The sequence below is a fragment of the Prinia subflava genome, chromosome 3 (genome assembly GCF_021018805.1).
Source record: "Prinia subflava isolate CZ2003 ecotype Zambia chromosome 3, Cam_Psub_1.2, whole genome shotgun sequence".
Taxonomy (NCBI): Eukaryota; Metazoa; Chordata; class Aves; order Passeriformes; family Cisticolidae; genus Prinia; species Prinia subflava.
This window is the reverse complement of record NC_086249.1, coordinates 44435991-44448529: the sequence shown is the minus strand read 5'-3', so window position 1 is coordinate 44448529 and position 12539 is coordinate 44435991. Positions and strand designations below refer to the sequence as shown.

The following is a 12539-nucleotide window of genomic DNA, read 5'->3' as shown; positions in this document are numbered from 1 at the left end:
TGTGCATTTAATTCCGTTGAAAATTCAGCTTTTAAATGGAGAGAACAAATTCAGTGACCAATTCTAATTTCTCTGAATCTGCAAACATCATTAAATTCTTTATTTCTGCTTTTGCTTCTCAGCATTACAGAAACAGGTCTCAGAAAACCAGAAGTTACATGCTTAGAGGAAAGAGCTGCCCTGAACACATAGCTGGGTTAATAAAGCAACTTGATTAAACATACAGGGTGCCCAAACAACTCAGTATTTGCAAGTCAATTCTAGACTACTTCCACCTGCCTAACTGAAAGAAGAAAACTGGCCCAGTTCCAACAGATGGATTGGATTTAACTAATAATGCCTTCCCTCTTGGATACGAGCATATCCTTGAGTACAATTTATATACTTCACAACATAGGTGCAGGTGCAAGACAATAAAAGGTGATGTTTATGTTCTTCCCTAAAAACTGCTTTACTGGCCTTTTTTCCCTATTCCTTCCCTGACACCTCTCAACAAGTATGAAATACTGCAATGCACATGAAAATGCAGAAGCCTCAGGAGCCAGGCTGGTTTGGGGCAGAAAAAAACCCCATCAAAATGCTTGTTTGTATACAATTGATGGGATGATTAAGATTGTCAGCTGCCTGTCTTTGGTTAACATCAGAAGCTAAATACTCCTAATTTGCATAGGCATATAATTAGTATGTGTAAAGTTGAGGCTTAAAATGATGATATTGTTCTACTCGTTCTGGTTAACAGCTGGCTTCAGATAAAAACTAAGACAAAGAACACTGACAGGAGGTGACACTGCTGTTCTACCTGTTCACACTTTCAAAGTGCACATCCCTTACTCTGAGAATTGCAAGTATATCTTAATACAGGAGGGAAGAATTCTGGGACTGCATCATGATGACCTGGATGCAACTACTTAATCACAACTGGAGGAAATAAAAACGATGCTCTGGACACCAATCCCATCTAGTTCTTTTCGACGTGCAAAAAGATTTGACATCCGTGTCAAAGTAAACCAAATGTTTAGTCCAAATTAACCCTTACAGCTAGGTTTATTCCCTTATCTACAAGCATCATGTACTATTACCCATCTTTTTTTCCCCCCAACCAGTGTATGTTCTAGGCAGACTCTTCTTCCCCAAGCCAAATTACCTAATTACCAAGTGTGCCTATATAAAGCTTCAAATTGTCCTTCTATGGAAAAAAAAAAGGGATTTTTTCCCAGCTGTATAGACTACAAAGTTAGAACAACTTCACTTCTGGCTTTATTATCATAGCTCCACATTAAATTATGCTGACCCAGCTAAAAATGCAGGTGGGGGGATGGAGTCCACAGTACAAGCAATAGATTTACCAAAGCAGCCAAACAAACTTAAAGTGTGTCTATACCTTCATCTGATATTCCAAGACAGTTTTATTTCATTTGATTACTATTTGACCCAAAAGGTATTTGCACCTCTTTTAGGTAAGCATTGTATTATTTTGCAGAAGGTATTAAAACTTAGTTAAGATTCCCTGTGTGCTGCAGGACCATAATATTTTAAAGCTTCCTTTTGGCTTGTAACATTTAACACAGTGCTAGGAACATGAAGAGCAGAGTGCAGTATTTATGCTACTGTATTTTATGCCATCATCTGTCTGGGACCTATGTTCCCCAGGGTTAATAAAGGCCACTAAAAGAAAACTAGATCTTTTTGCAGTTAGAGCCACCACACTTTGTTTTAATCCCCAGTTTGGGGCCCCTGAAATCAAGTCCAGCTGCCTTTTGTTAACCAGCCTGTGACAAGATAATTCACGTATGTGAACCTGGCTAGCCTCAGCAAACTGGATGAATGAGAGATCTACCGTAACTCTTTTACTTAGTGGTGGGTAATGACTCACTGAAGTCAGACTCCCATGCCAATATGGAAAACCACAAACCTCCAATTATTCCTGCTCATGATGCTGACTAACCTGAAAGCCCTGTGGAAGCAGACAGAGCTGCCCATGCACACTGTCTGCCTCTACTACTCCAAAAGATCTTGGCAGAAAAGCAAGTGCTGTGTTTATTTCTTACCAGCTCTTTTGTAAGGATATTCTTCGAGGTCTTGATATCCACTCTGCAATTGTTCAACCTGTGAACTACTGAGCTACTACCAGCAAAGAAGCAAGAAGTGAACCCTCATGTTTTCATTCCCATATACCAATTACCCAGTTTACAAGTACAAACCTATTAAACAACCCTCAGAAGGCTGGACTGGAAACAAGTTAGTTGGCTGCATTCAACACAAATTGCACCAATACCGAAGGACATGAAGCAGTCTGGAATACAATGAATATGTTATCTCCTGGTTTGATATAGAATAAAAGAGCTGGAATTCTCTATTCAACATCAAAACTTCAGGAAAGAATACAACATCTAGTCAGTTGCTAGTTACTGCTGTTGTGTGAATCAAGGACAATATATCCTGACAAAAGTTTTACAGCATTTCCACTCAGATGTAGATCTTAACACTGTTTATCACACCTTTACTGACATCAGACCAAAGACCACAATGCACCCATTTGGGTTCCACCTGAAGGCAAAATCAAGTTTCCAGGTAATTCACCAGCATCCCAAGATAAATTCATCACTGCGCCACAGCTGGTCTGCACAAACCAACAGGCAGGCAGCAAGGATCACCAACTAATTCCAAGTTCTACTTTTGACTGGTGGTCCTAACAGGGCAAGGAAACTCTCCACAGAATGTGACGAAAAGCAGTAGCAATGCAGTCACTTACCATCTCCATTTTGACAAAGGTCTACCTTGAAAAACTTTACTGCAGTGTTTCATCATTTATGCTGCAGCCCAAAAGCAACTGATACCTGCATTGAGTTTTTCTTCTCCCGTATCTTTTGGAAAGAAGGGCATATTGGATTTCACAAAGATGCCAGCTCTGCCTTACCTGAATACTGTAACACACCACATAAACACCAAGAATAGTGGAAACCAAGATAGTCTAATTACAAGTGATTCCTATTCACACTTCTTTTGCAAGTTAGAAGATTAAGGCCTCTTGACACATTAAGTAGGTACAAGGATTTGAGATTTTGTACTTTTGCATTACAGGAATCTGCTTTTGCCAATACACAAACTTCTAAAAAGGTAATTAGTTATTTTCCTGTAAGGCATGAGCATTGCAGTAAATGCTTTAGTTTCCTGGAAAGAGAAGCTTAACCTGTCCTTGGGGGTGAACAAATGATGTACCTACACAATTCACCCAAGACACGACACCCCCTCTGTCCTCTCCTAAGCAAGCATCCCTCTCATCCCTTTATTGAGCAGGGAAAGCAGCAGACCTGTCTAGTCAGGCAGAAAACCTGACTGCCTCCACAAAAGACAGGAAGGCCCTTTTCCCTTCCACAGTCCACAAGACTAGAAGAGTCTGAAGAGTGCAGAACACCAACTCAGGTACAGTTTCATTTTCTTACTAACAGATGTTACCAGAAACCAAACCCACCACCTAATACCATATTTCACAGACAAAATACCATATCCACTGGTGTACAGCACATCAAAGCAGCACAGCAGAATTAGGACCTTTCGTGGTAACTAGGTGCAAACAACTGACTAGAATTTTAATCTTCAGATCAACATAAAGATTTAAATACTTTCAAATGTAAAAACTTACATGAAACAGTAGATAACACCACTTTCAAGAAATTCATTACAAAGTTAAGTGTTTGGTCAGAAAGGCTTCACAGATTTCTGGGGCAACATCAGTAGACCAGAGATTCTTAAGCTTGCCAAATATTTATACTTGTTTCCCTTAGGAAGAAAAAAAAGAAAACATACAAGTCTATAAATACTACCCAGGTACCTTCTTGTGCAATCTGTGTTTGAATAAAGACACTCCCTTTTCAGATACTTTAACAGTCTTCAACTGTAATACCAAAGTACCTCAGACGATCATTCTATGAATTCATGATATATTTATATGCATCTCCCTGTGAAGTGGGGAAAAAAGTTTCATTATTCCATCTATAAAATGGGAAAATAATTGCAATTTGCATACATTTACAGGGTGCCATGAAAAAAACCCAAAAAATCAAGTCCCTAGAGAGCTAGGCTATATTCAACCACAGCAAACTTTTTTGTATAATATTACATGGCTCAAATGAAATCAGATTTTCTTTGCTGTTTTTTGAAAGATATAATCAAAAGGCAAAAAAAAAAGAAAAAAAAGATTAAACATGTGCTAGCTGCCTAATTAAATCTATGAAGAGATCATTCTGCTCAAGATGCAAGAGAAAACAACAAACCCAGCTGACAACGCAGGAAGAAGATGGAGCATTAGGAATTAGAAAATACACTCTAGCAACATCCCACAATCTTATGAACCTTGTCAGCTGCCCTTCTGATTTAATCATTTTGGTATCCTGAATTCTAGATGCTTCTACCTCACTTTTTAATGTGACAGAAACATAGAATCCGTGTGCTTACATTACTTGAACACCTTGGGTATCATACTTCTCTCCTTGAGGATTCCTTAGGTTTCTCAAAATTTCGATTTATACATCCTCCCATTAAAAAAAAGGTGCTGTCACCTTGGCTGAACATGTCAGGACTCCTTTAATGTCTCTTCTTGTCTGGAAGGTTGCTCCCCAGTGCTGTTTGATCAGTGCTATGAAGACTACAGATTCTTCTTGCACACCTGGTGAACAGTGGTTAACAGGATCCTGATGAATTGCAGCACATCTCTCATTTCAGGACCCTCTCCTGACGAGGAAGGCCTTCTGTATTTGGCTGAAAGTCAGATTTTTATTGCAGAGAAATCACTACCACTGACTTTGCATCTCACATTACATGTGCCTGAAAAGAAGTGAGATGCCCTGATGCCAAAAAGCTGCATGAAGAGTATCTGCTGGTTAGGGAGACTTCAGTTACCTTAGCAAGACACAACACTGTCTCTCCACAGAACTTCATCAAGCTTCTGACTTACACTGCAGTTGACTGAGAAGAGGCAAGGGCTAGGACTCCAAGAACTGCAGACCTGAAATCTGACACTGCACCCGGTCAGGAGTCCCCTGCTAGCACCTCTGAAAACCTGAGCACAACCCAGCCGAGCACCCTGTGCGACTGACAACCTTCTCATGCCGACAAGCTCTGTGTTCCACACCAGCAAGTTTGTAGTGGGCCTTGAACACTCAATAGAGCACACGTCCATCAACACTTTCAAGTCTTGAAAGGCAGCTGTTTTGCCAAACTGATTTTGCAAATGACTTACTCCATCACCATCTCCAAAGACCACCTGTCACTGAATCTGACAATTACAAAGGTTAAAAAAGCTCAAGAAGAGGTCCTCAGCTGATAAGACAAGACAGAGTATGGGGGAAATGAGTAGTTCAGTAACAGGTGTTTGAATGAAGAAGATACAAATTGGTCTCCTGTTCTGCAGACACTGGTACATTATATACTCTTATTCTGTACTTGCTGTACCTTTTAAACAGACACAAAATCAAGTTTAAACGTTTGCTTAGCCTGAGAAAGGAGATAAGTGTCAGCTGACCCAGAGGAGCCTCCCCAGCAGATTTAACGGTGTTAATCTGATTGTGAAGGGATAACAATCCAGCAGTTAAATACCACTAGACAAATATACCTACTCCCCTTCACACTGACCTCTTTGAGCCACCACTGGTCTTCTCCAGATGTGAAGGGCTGGCTCAGGAAGCTAAGGAGCAGAAAATTAAAGAAATATGAAGAGCTTTGCAACTAGTTCACTCCAAGGCACAGACAGCTCTGATGCATGACTATCTTTTTGGAAGAAACCAGTGCTTTTGACTACCCACACCAAATTTTGTGATATGGAATACAAAGCCCAGTTTCTGCTATTGTATTAGTAATCAGGAACATCAATTCAGTATCAGTTTCCCACAGCAGGTATTTTGCAAACAACTGACAGTCTCTATTCTTGGAAGAGATACAGGTTTTAGATTTCTTTTTCAAATCAGGTCAGTTGACAATTTGTCTTTGCTACTTCATGACACAACCCATTATCTACTAGTTCATTGCCTCCTCTAACCTGTTATAAATTAGATGCCTCATTCCACTTCTAATCTCACAACAAATACAAATCTGATCAGTTACTTGTAGCTGGTGCATCCTCCTAATTGCTGTCTTTTCATATAACACAGTTTTAGAGGACAAAACATCCTGCTTGGATATGTGCTGGAACTATACAATTATAAAAGCCTCAAAGAACTTATGTAGAAAATAGCTAAAGAGCCCTTTAAAACTAGTCTGACTGTTACACTGCTACCAGCTGTGACTAGACGTCAATATTCTACAAATTAAAAATCAATCCTTTTATAAAAGCAGCTTTAGAGATACCAGTGCCACTGCTGTAGTGTTAGAAATACACAAGAATGAAGAAAAACAAATTCTGTAATTACAGGAAGATTACCAGAGGCTCGGTATATCACAACAGCAAACAGCAATAATTGGGCCTCAATACAGCAAGCACAGATCCCAATCAGCTTACGAAGATTATGTTCATCACAAGATACCATCTCCAAATTGCTTTCTCCATAGGTATTTTTGAAATAAACAATTTCCTAATGTATCTGTGTATTTAAATATTCTCAAATGAAATGCATTTAACTGATTTTGAACCTCAAGGAAAACACTACATAGTAGATCTAAATGGACTTATTAGGTGTTTTCTTTCTGCCAAGAGTCACAAACATTTCACAGAGTTGTACCATTTACCTGCAGACTAAAGCTTGGAAAATTCTGTAGCAATAGCAACCAAGGAGGCTTCTCACATCCGTATCTTACTTCCTACCCATGTAATTCTTTCCAAGGGTAACAGCTTTGTCAAGAACACACTTGTGCTCCATCAAGAGTGTGTATGTATGTGTGTATATACACATATATATATACACACACACTAGGTTTAAAGGATAATAAAGAAGCAGCTGGCATTAAAAACTCTGCATGAGAGTACTGGATCTTGTATTACATCTCGTTCCCAACAGGAAGCTACCTGACACATGTGTCTTCACTCAACAAGCACTGAACTTTTTAGGACAGCAGGTCCAATAGTACCATAATCGACCCAAAGCAGCTGTTTAAGCCCTAATCCCTCCTGGTATCTTTTCCTGTGTCAAAGTGAAAGGCATAGAGAACTGATCAACCTGTAGTGTGAAATCTTGAAATAAACGGCATTGGTACAAAGTAGCTGGGAGTAACAGAATTTCTGGGACTGCTACAACCCTTAGTTGTTTCATGAAGTCTTGGAGGAGAATAGAGGGAGACAGCAAAAACTCAGTGCACAGAAGAGCATCCAGAAATGAGCTGGCAGCAGCAGTGTGCTCATTCGCTAACACCGTGCAGGGATGGAGCCTCCACTGCAAAAAGCCTTTGACACCTGACATGAACATGGCTTTAAGTCAACCTCTACCTCTTCCCAGACGCCCAGAGACAGCACAGATTTGGCCTCCCCAGAATGACACTCCTCTGCTTGCAAGAAAATCCATGGCAGCGTGATAGAAAAATGGGAACTAATTCAAGCATCCTCAGAAAACAGATCCTCACTTTTAGCAATGCAGGAGCAGTAAATACACTGAATCTGCCAGAGCTGATGATGGAGATCTGGGCTAAGCCCACTTTCTTTCTCTGCCTCGTTTGGGGTGAGGACGCCGAAGGTAGAGAAAAAAATGTATCCTTCAAAGTTCCTGATCCCAAAGGTGACACAAACTAAAAGGTGATAAAACTGCCTGTTTCTAAATCAAATATACCTAATTCCCAACTGTCAGCAGTTAAATACACTTGGTTTGCTCCCCATAGTGCAATAAAGAGTTTTACGGGGGAAAGGACATCTGTGATCAGAACTTCAGAAACTAAAAATCAAATAGAGCAGGAGTAGGTGAAAGATGACAGAGAGGCTATACTTCCTTTTTGTAAAAGGCCCTCTACAAATTTCAGCAGGACAACCCTACAGCCTAACCAACAGAAGATCAAGGATTTGTCCTCTTTTAACTTATGACTAGGTGTATGACAAGTATACAAAAAAGGTAATTTTAATCCCAGCCACTGAAGTGTTTTTACATAAAGTTATTCAGTTTATAACACACTAACTCCTTCCTAGGTCTTGGGTTTCTTTCTCTGGCTGGTTGTTTTGTTTTTTTAATGAGTGCACATAAAGTTTTAATTTAGTATGCACTTTGCTAATTACATGACCACACAGTCTCATTATAACACACACAAAACCCACCAGCAAGTCATGCAGACAGCCCTACAAATTATAACACCTCTGCTCACCAAGAATTTCTCCTCAGTTTTAGTTAGGGATGCTGACTAATCCTGACAGAAAGAGATTGTTTGATCCATCACCTAAAACATCAGAACTGAGTCAACAAATGGGTGCCTGCTATTGTAATGAAGAAATAGCAACATTTCTAATCTAAGACATTGAAGGAGTAAATAAGGCTAAGACAGATGTTACTAAGCAAAGAATGAACCTGAAGAAGTGCAAAAATCAGAAGGTTGAAATTAGGTTTTCTAAAAGCTGGGCTAGCTTAGGTATCAATATAAACAATTGCAGTTACAATGGGTGTCACAAATTAAATGATTGCAACTGTTTAGTTTTGTCCTGTAAAGCTTCAACTGTACTAGAATAATCAGTGCTGGATATTTAGAAAATAAATCACTGAGATTTAAGACTCATGTCCATGATGAACACAGGAGAGCCTTCTCATTTTATGCATAACAATTCAAAAACTTCTTTCACATCTCTGGAGAACACAGAATTCAGAAGGCTGTGAGGAGAGAACTGGCAGATGTTTGTCCAGAAGAAGCCACGAGTGTCTTGGCTCCTTATTGATCAGGTCTGCAGGTTGAGGTTAACTTTGTCTGCTGCTAATCACATGTCAGTACCTATAAAAATAGAAAAATCTCACTAATAAAAGAAAGAACAGAAACTCATATTAAGTGAAGAACACTTAATTTCTGCCATTTGATTTTGCTATTATCCCTTTTGAGGGCTAAATATTTTTTGGGGTATTAATACCCAAAAATCAGAATTCCAGTTCAGTATCAACAACTCGACCTCCCTAAAAGAGAAAGACAACAAAGAGGTATGGAACTTCCACCCAAACCTGACACTAGAAAAAGGAGAATGAACCTGTGCAGGTCAAAGATTCAGAAGCTTTGATTTTGGCTCAACAGATCTGTTCCTTTGCTCTTAGAAAAGCACAGTGAGAAGCTGCATGGGGTACATAACAAAATCCAAAAGTACTTACTCATCTTTTGTTTCCCTTAAAGTTGTATTAAGAAAAAGCAAAGACAAATGGCCCAGCAAACTCAGTAATCAAATATGAGTTAACTACAAATTAAAGGAGTAAGTATTTTGGTCTGCCAGAAAAGTCTGTACCCAGAGGGGATCAACAGTAACTCCCAAGTATTTAATACCAGTCAAAGGAAGATTACTAAGGAATGTGTTCAAGCCTGATGTGTTCAAAGGCAGTGACTGCTTCCAGGCAGAAGGTGACTCAAGTGCCACTGTTTTCAAACTGATGCTGAGACTGTACAGCTTTGAATATTTTCAGTCTTCCAGAAGATATAACCTAGACATCAGACCATGATTTATTATGCCATAGTTCCAAACACTTCATTTCTCTTTGGCGGAATTTGACAAAATGAGAAGATGTAGATCAATGCCAAAGAAAGCACTGATGCCTCCTGATTTCGAAAGCTGAATACAGAAAATCTGAGGCAGGATCTCTACATAAAACTCTTTATTGCACTATGGGGAGCAAACCAAGTGTATTTAACTGCTGACAGTTGGGAATTAGGTATATTTGATTTAGAAAACAAATTCTTTGTGAAGAGCCAATAACTTTCACTACATAGAGACAATCTGTGCAATCAGCAGGTCAGTCTGTGTACCAGTTCCTCAAGAGAGGCACAGCAATTATACAGCTCTGCTGTGCTCATTCATTCTCCACTCTAAACTTAACTTACTTTGTTTTACTTTTAGAGGCTTAAGTTAGATAAAGTTTACTCCAGAAGGGTACTTCCAACTTGAACTTTTAAATGCCTGGATTAGAAAAGAGTCAAAATGGAGGTTTAGTAGAAAATCTCAGATATTTAATACAAATTTAATTGTTTTGAAGGACACGGACACATTTCTGATCTTTGAAAGTCCTTTAAATGAAGCTATATTTCATTTTAGCATATCTCCATGGGTAGACAACTTTAAAATACCTCTGCCTTTTACCTATTTGTTCGTGCAAAAGATACATGTTACTTAGATTTTAACCCTCTTCAAAAGCAGATATGACAGCTTTAACCACAGGACCATTATTGGAGCTCTGCACCAGTCGTGGGCTCAGCCACAGTAAGGAATTCAGTGAGCACACTGTAAGACAACCCTAGGGATATACTTCTCCAAAAGAGCAAATACACTACTCCAAAATAATTACTCCCCTTCAGGGGGAAATGAGAGTTAAACTACCTTAGCTGGTGTGGCAGAAGTAATCTCAGCAAAGCTTAGACGGTCCATTCCCTCCTTCCTCCCCATGGAGGCAGATATTTAATTCCCCTAGTCCTGGGTGTGCTATAATGTAAGCAAGCGTGGATGACAGATCAGTTCACGCCAGGCATGAACATACCTAACCTTTCCCTGTTTAGAGCTCTGATGGATTCAGGCCAGTGACTGAGAAAGCAGCAACAAAACCGGGAACCAATACGGAGAGATGAGACAAGGACAAAATGAATGAGGAGCAGCAGGAAGAGCCTCACTGGATGAGAAGGGGAGAAAGACATGCACCACGCCCCCTCCTTACCCTGAGAAGCAACTGCTAAACAGAAGGATGGGCAATTTTTAGTTACTTTCTAACATTTACTAACGTTAGCCAGGAGTGTTGAAGTTATCATACTCTTTACATGCAATATTTTCTGTGAGAAAGATTCACTGCCGCAGAGTTAAATAAAAATTAAAATTACTTTACACTGTGAATGTCATCTTAAAGACACTGCTGCCGCTAAGCCTGACCTGCATAAAATTGTCTCCACCCAAACAATAGCAGCAGAAGTGTGAATTCTGCTAAAATACAAAATGTGCTTTCAGAGGACTAAAATTCCAGTCTACTGATTACAAAAGTTAAGTGATAAAATCAACAGAGGCACGGAAAACACCCTCAGGTGAAGTCAAAGTAATCTGACACATATTTAGGTTTTCACTCTAGTGAATCCTAAGCCGATTTCAATCCTAGCCTGATTTCAGAGCTCCCTCCCCCTTCCTTTCCTATTACAGAAACTTAAACATGAGATTTGGGATTTCCTCTTTCAACTGCGAGTAGAACTGAAGATGTGTCCGATAATGATACACAGATTCGAAGACCTCTGGAACATCTCCAGGGAGTAAACTCCCAATAACCCTGAAACTCTCAAATTCGGGGGACTAAACTACTACTCCATTAGCCTCACCGAGCACCGCACTCCTTTCCCATTTAGACGGAGACGCCCAGCTGACCATTATTGATGCGCCTAGCAGCATTTGAAAACAGAATATCAAAACTGAAAAGAAAAAAAGGGGTTGATACACCGTCGGACACAGAACAAAACGGGACAGCACAGCACACCGTAACAAGGCTCACCAGAGCTCGGGAGCGGTCGCCGGCACCGGCACAGGCCTCCGTGTGCGGCAGCGGCACGGCGGGGCGAGGGCAGGCAGCCCCGAGCCCCGGCGGAAGGGCCGCCACCGCCCCGGGGGGGGCGGCACAAAAGGCGGCCGGCACCATTGTCCGAGGCCTCATCCGAGCCCCGGGCCCGGCAAGGCGGCAGGACGGGGAGGCCGCCGGGGTGGGAGCGGGGAGCGCCGCGGGAGGAGAAGGTGCCGCACGCCGGCGGCGCTGCCCGGACCCCGGCGAACCGGGCAGGCGGCGGACGGGCCCGCGGGCGGCCCGGCCGCGCCAACCCTTCCCCCCGCCGCTGCCTCCGCCCCCCGCCGGCCGCGCCCGCCCGCATGACGGCGAAGAAAAAACCCCCCTCGGGCGCTCCCCCCGCCGCCTCCTCCCGCCGCGAGCGCGGCCCGGCCCGGCCCCTCCTCTGGCGGCCGCCGGCGGAGGCGGAGGCCGGGCCCGGCCGGGGCCCCGCCGGCCCCACACGCACCTCCGCGTCGCGGCCCTTGTTCTTGAAGCTCTTGATGCGGTGGCTCTCCAGGCCGGTGGCGGCGGCGTTCTCGGCCATGGCGGCTCCCGGCGGCTCCTGCGAGGCGGCTCCGGCGGCTCCCGGCGGCGGCTCGCGCGAGGGGCGGAGGGAAGCGGGACGCGCTCCGTGACGAGCGCGAGGGGGGGAAACGGGCGGGGAGGGGAGGGGGGGGCCGCTGGCGCGCGCGCGCCGTTGCTGAGTGACTGGGAGAGGGGTGGGGGGGCGGAGAACGGGGGGGCGCGAGCGCACGTGATGCGGAGGGCGGCCGGACGCCGGCCAATCGTGGCGCGGCCTCCCGGCTCCGGTCCCGCCCCCTCCCGCCCCGGTCCCGCCCCCGCCCCGCGAGGCATCCTGGGACGTGTAGTCCCGGCTGG

The 12539-nt window shown here is 42.8% G+C and overlaps 1 protein-coding gene across 2 annotated transcripts in view; it reads right to left on the bottom strand.

The window, feature by feature from the left end:
• KPNA3 (karyopherin subunit alpha 3) overlaps positions 1 to 12324 on the bottom strand; it is a 47357-nt gene extending 35033 nt beyond the window's left edge. The window contains exon 1 of one of the 2 annotated variants that reach the window (XM_063392061.1): positions 12127 to 12324. In XM_063392061.1, the coding sequence (XP_063248131.1) occupies positions 12127 to 12204 (78 nt within the window). In that variant the 5' untranslated portion in view covers positions 12205 to 12324. Of the gene's footprint in view, positions 1 to 11612; positions 11922 to 12126 lie in introns of those variants that run through there. The other variant, XM_063392060.1, reaches the window with a different exon arrangement.
• Between the last annotated feature and the right edge of the window lie 215 nt (positions 12325 to 12539).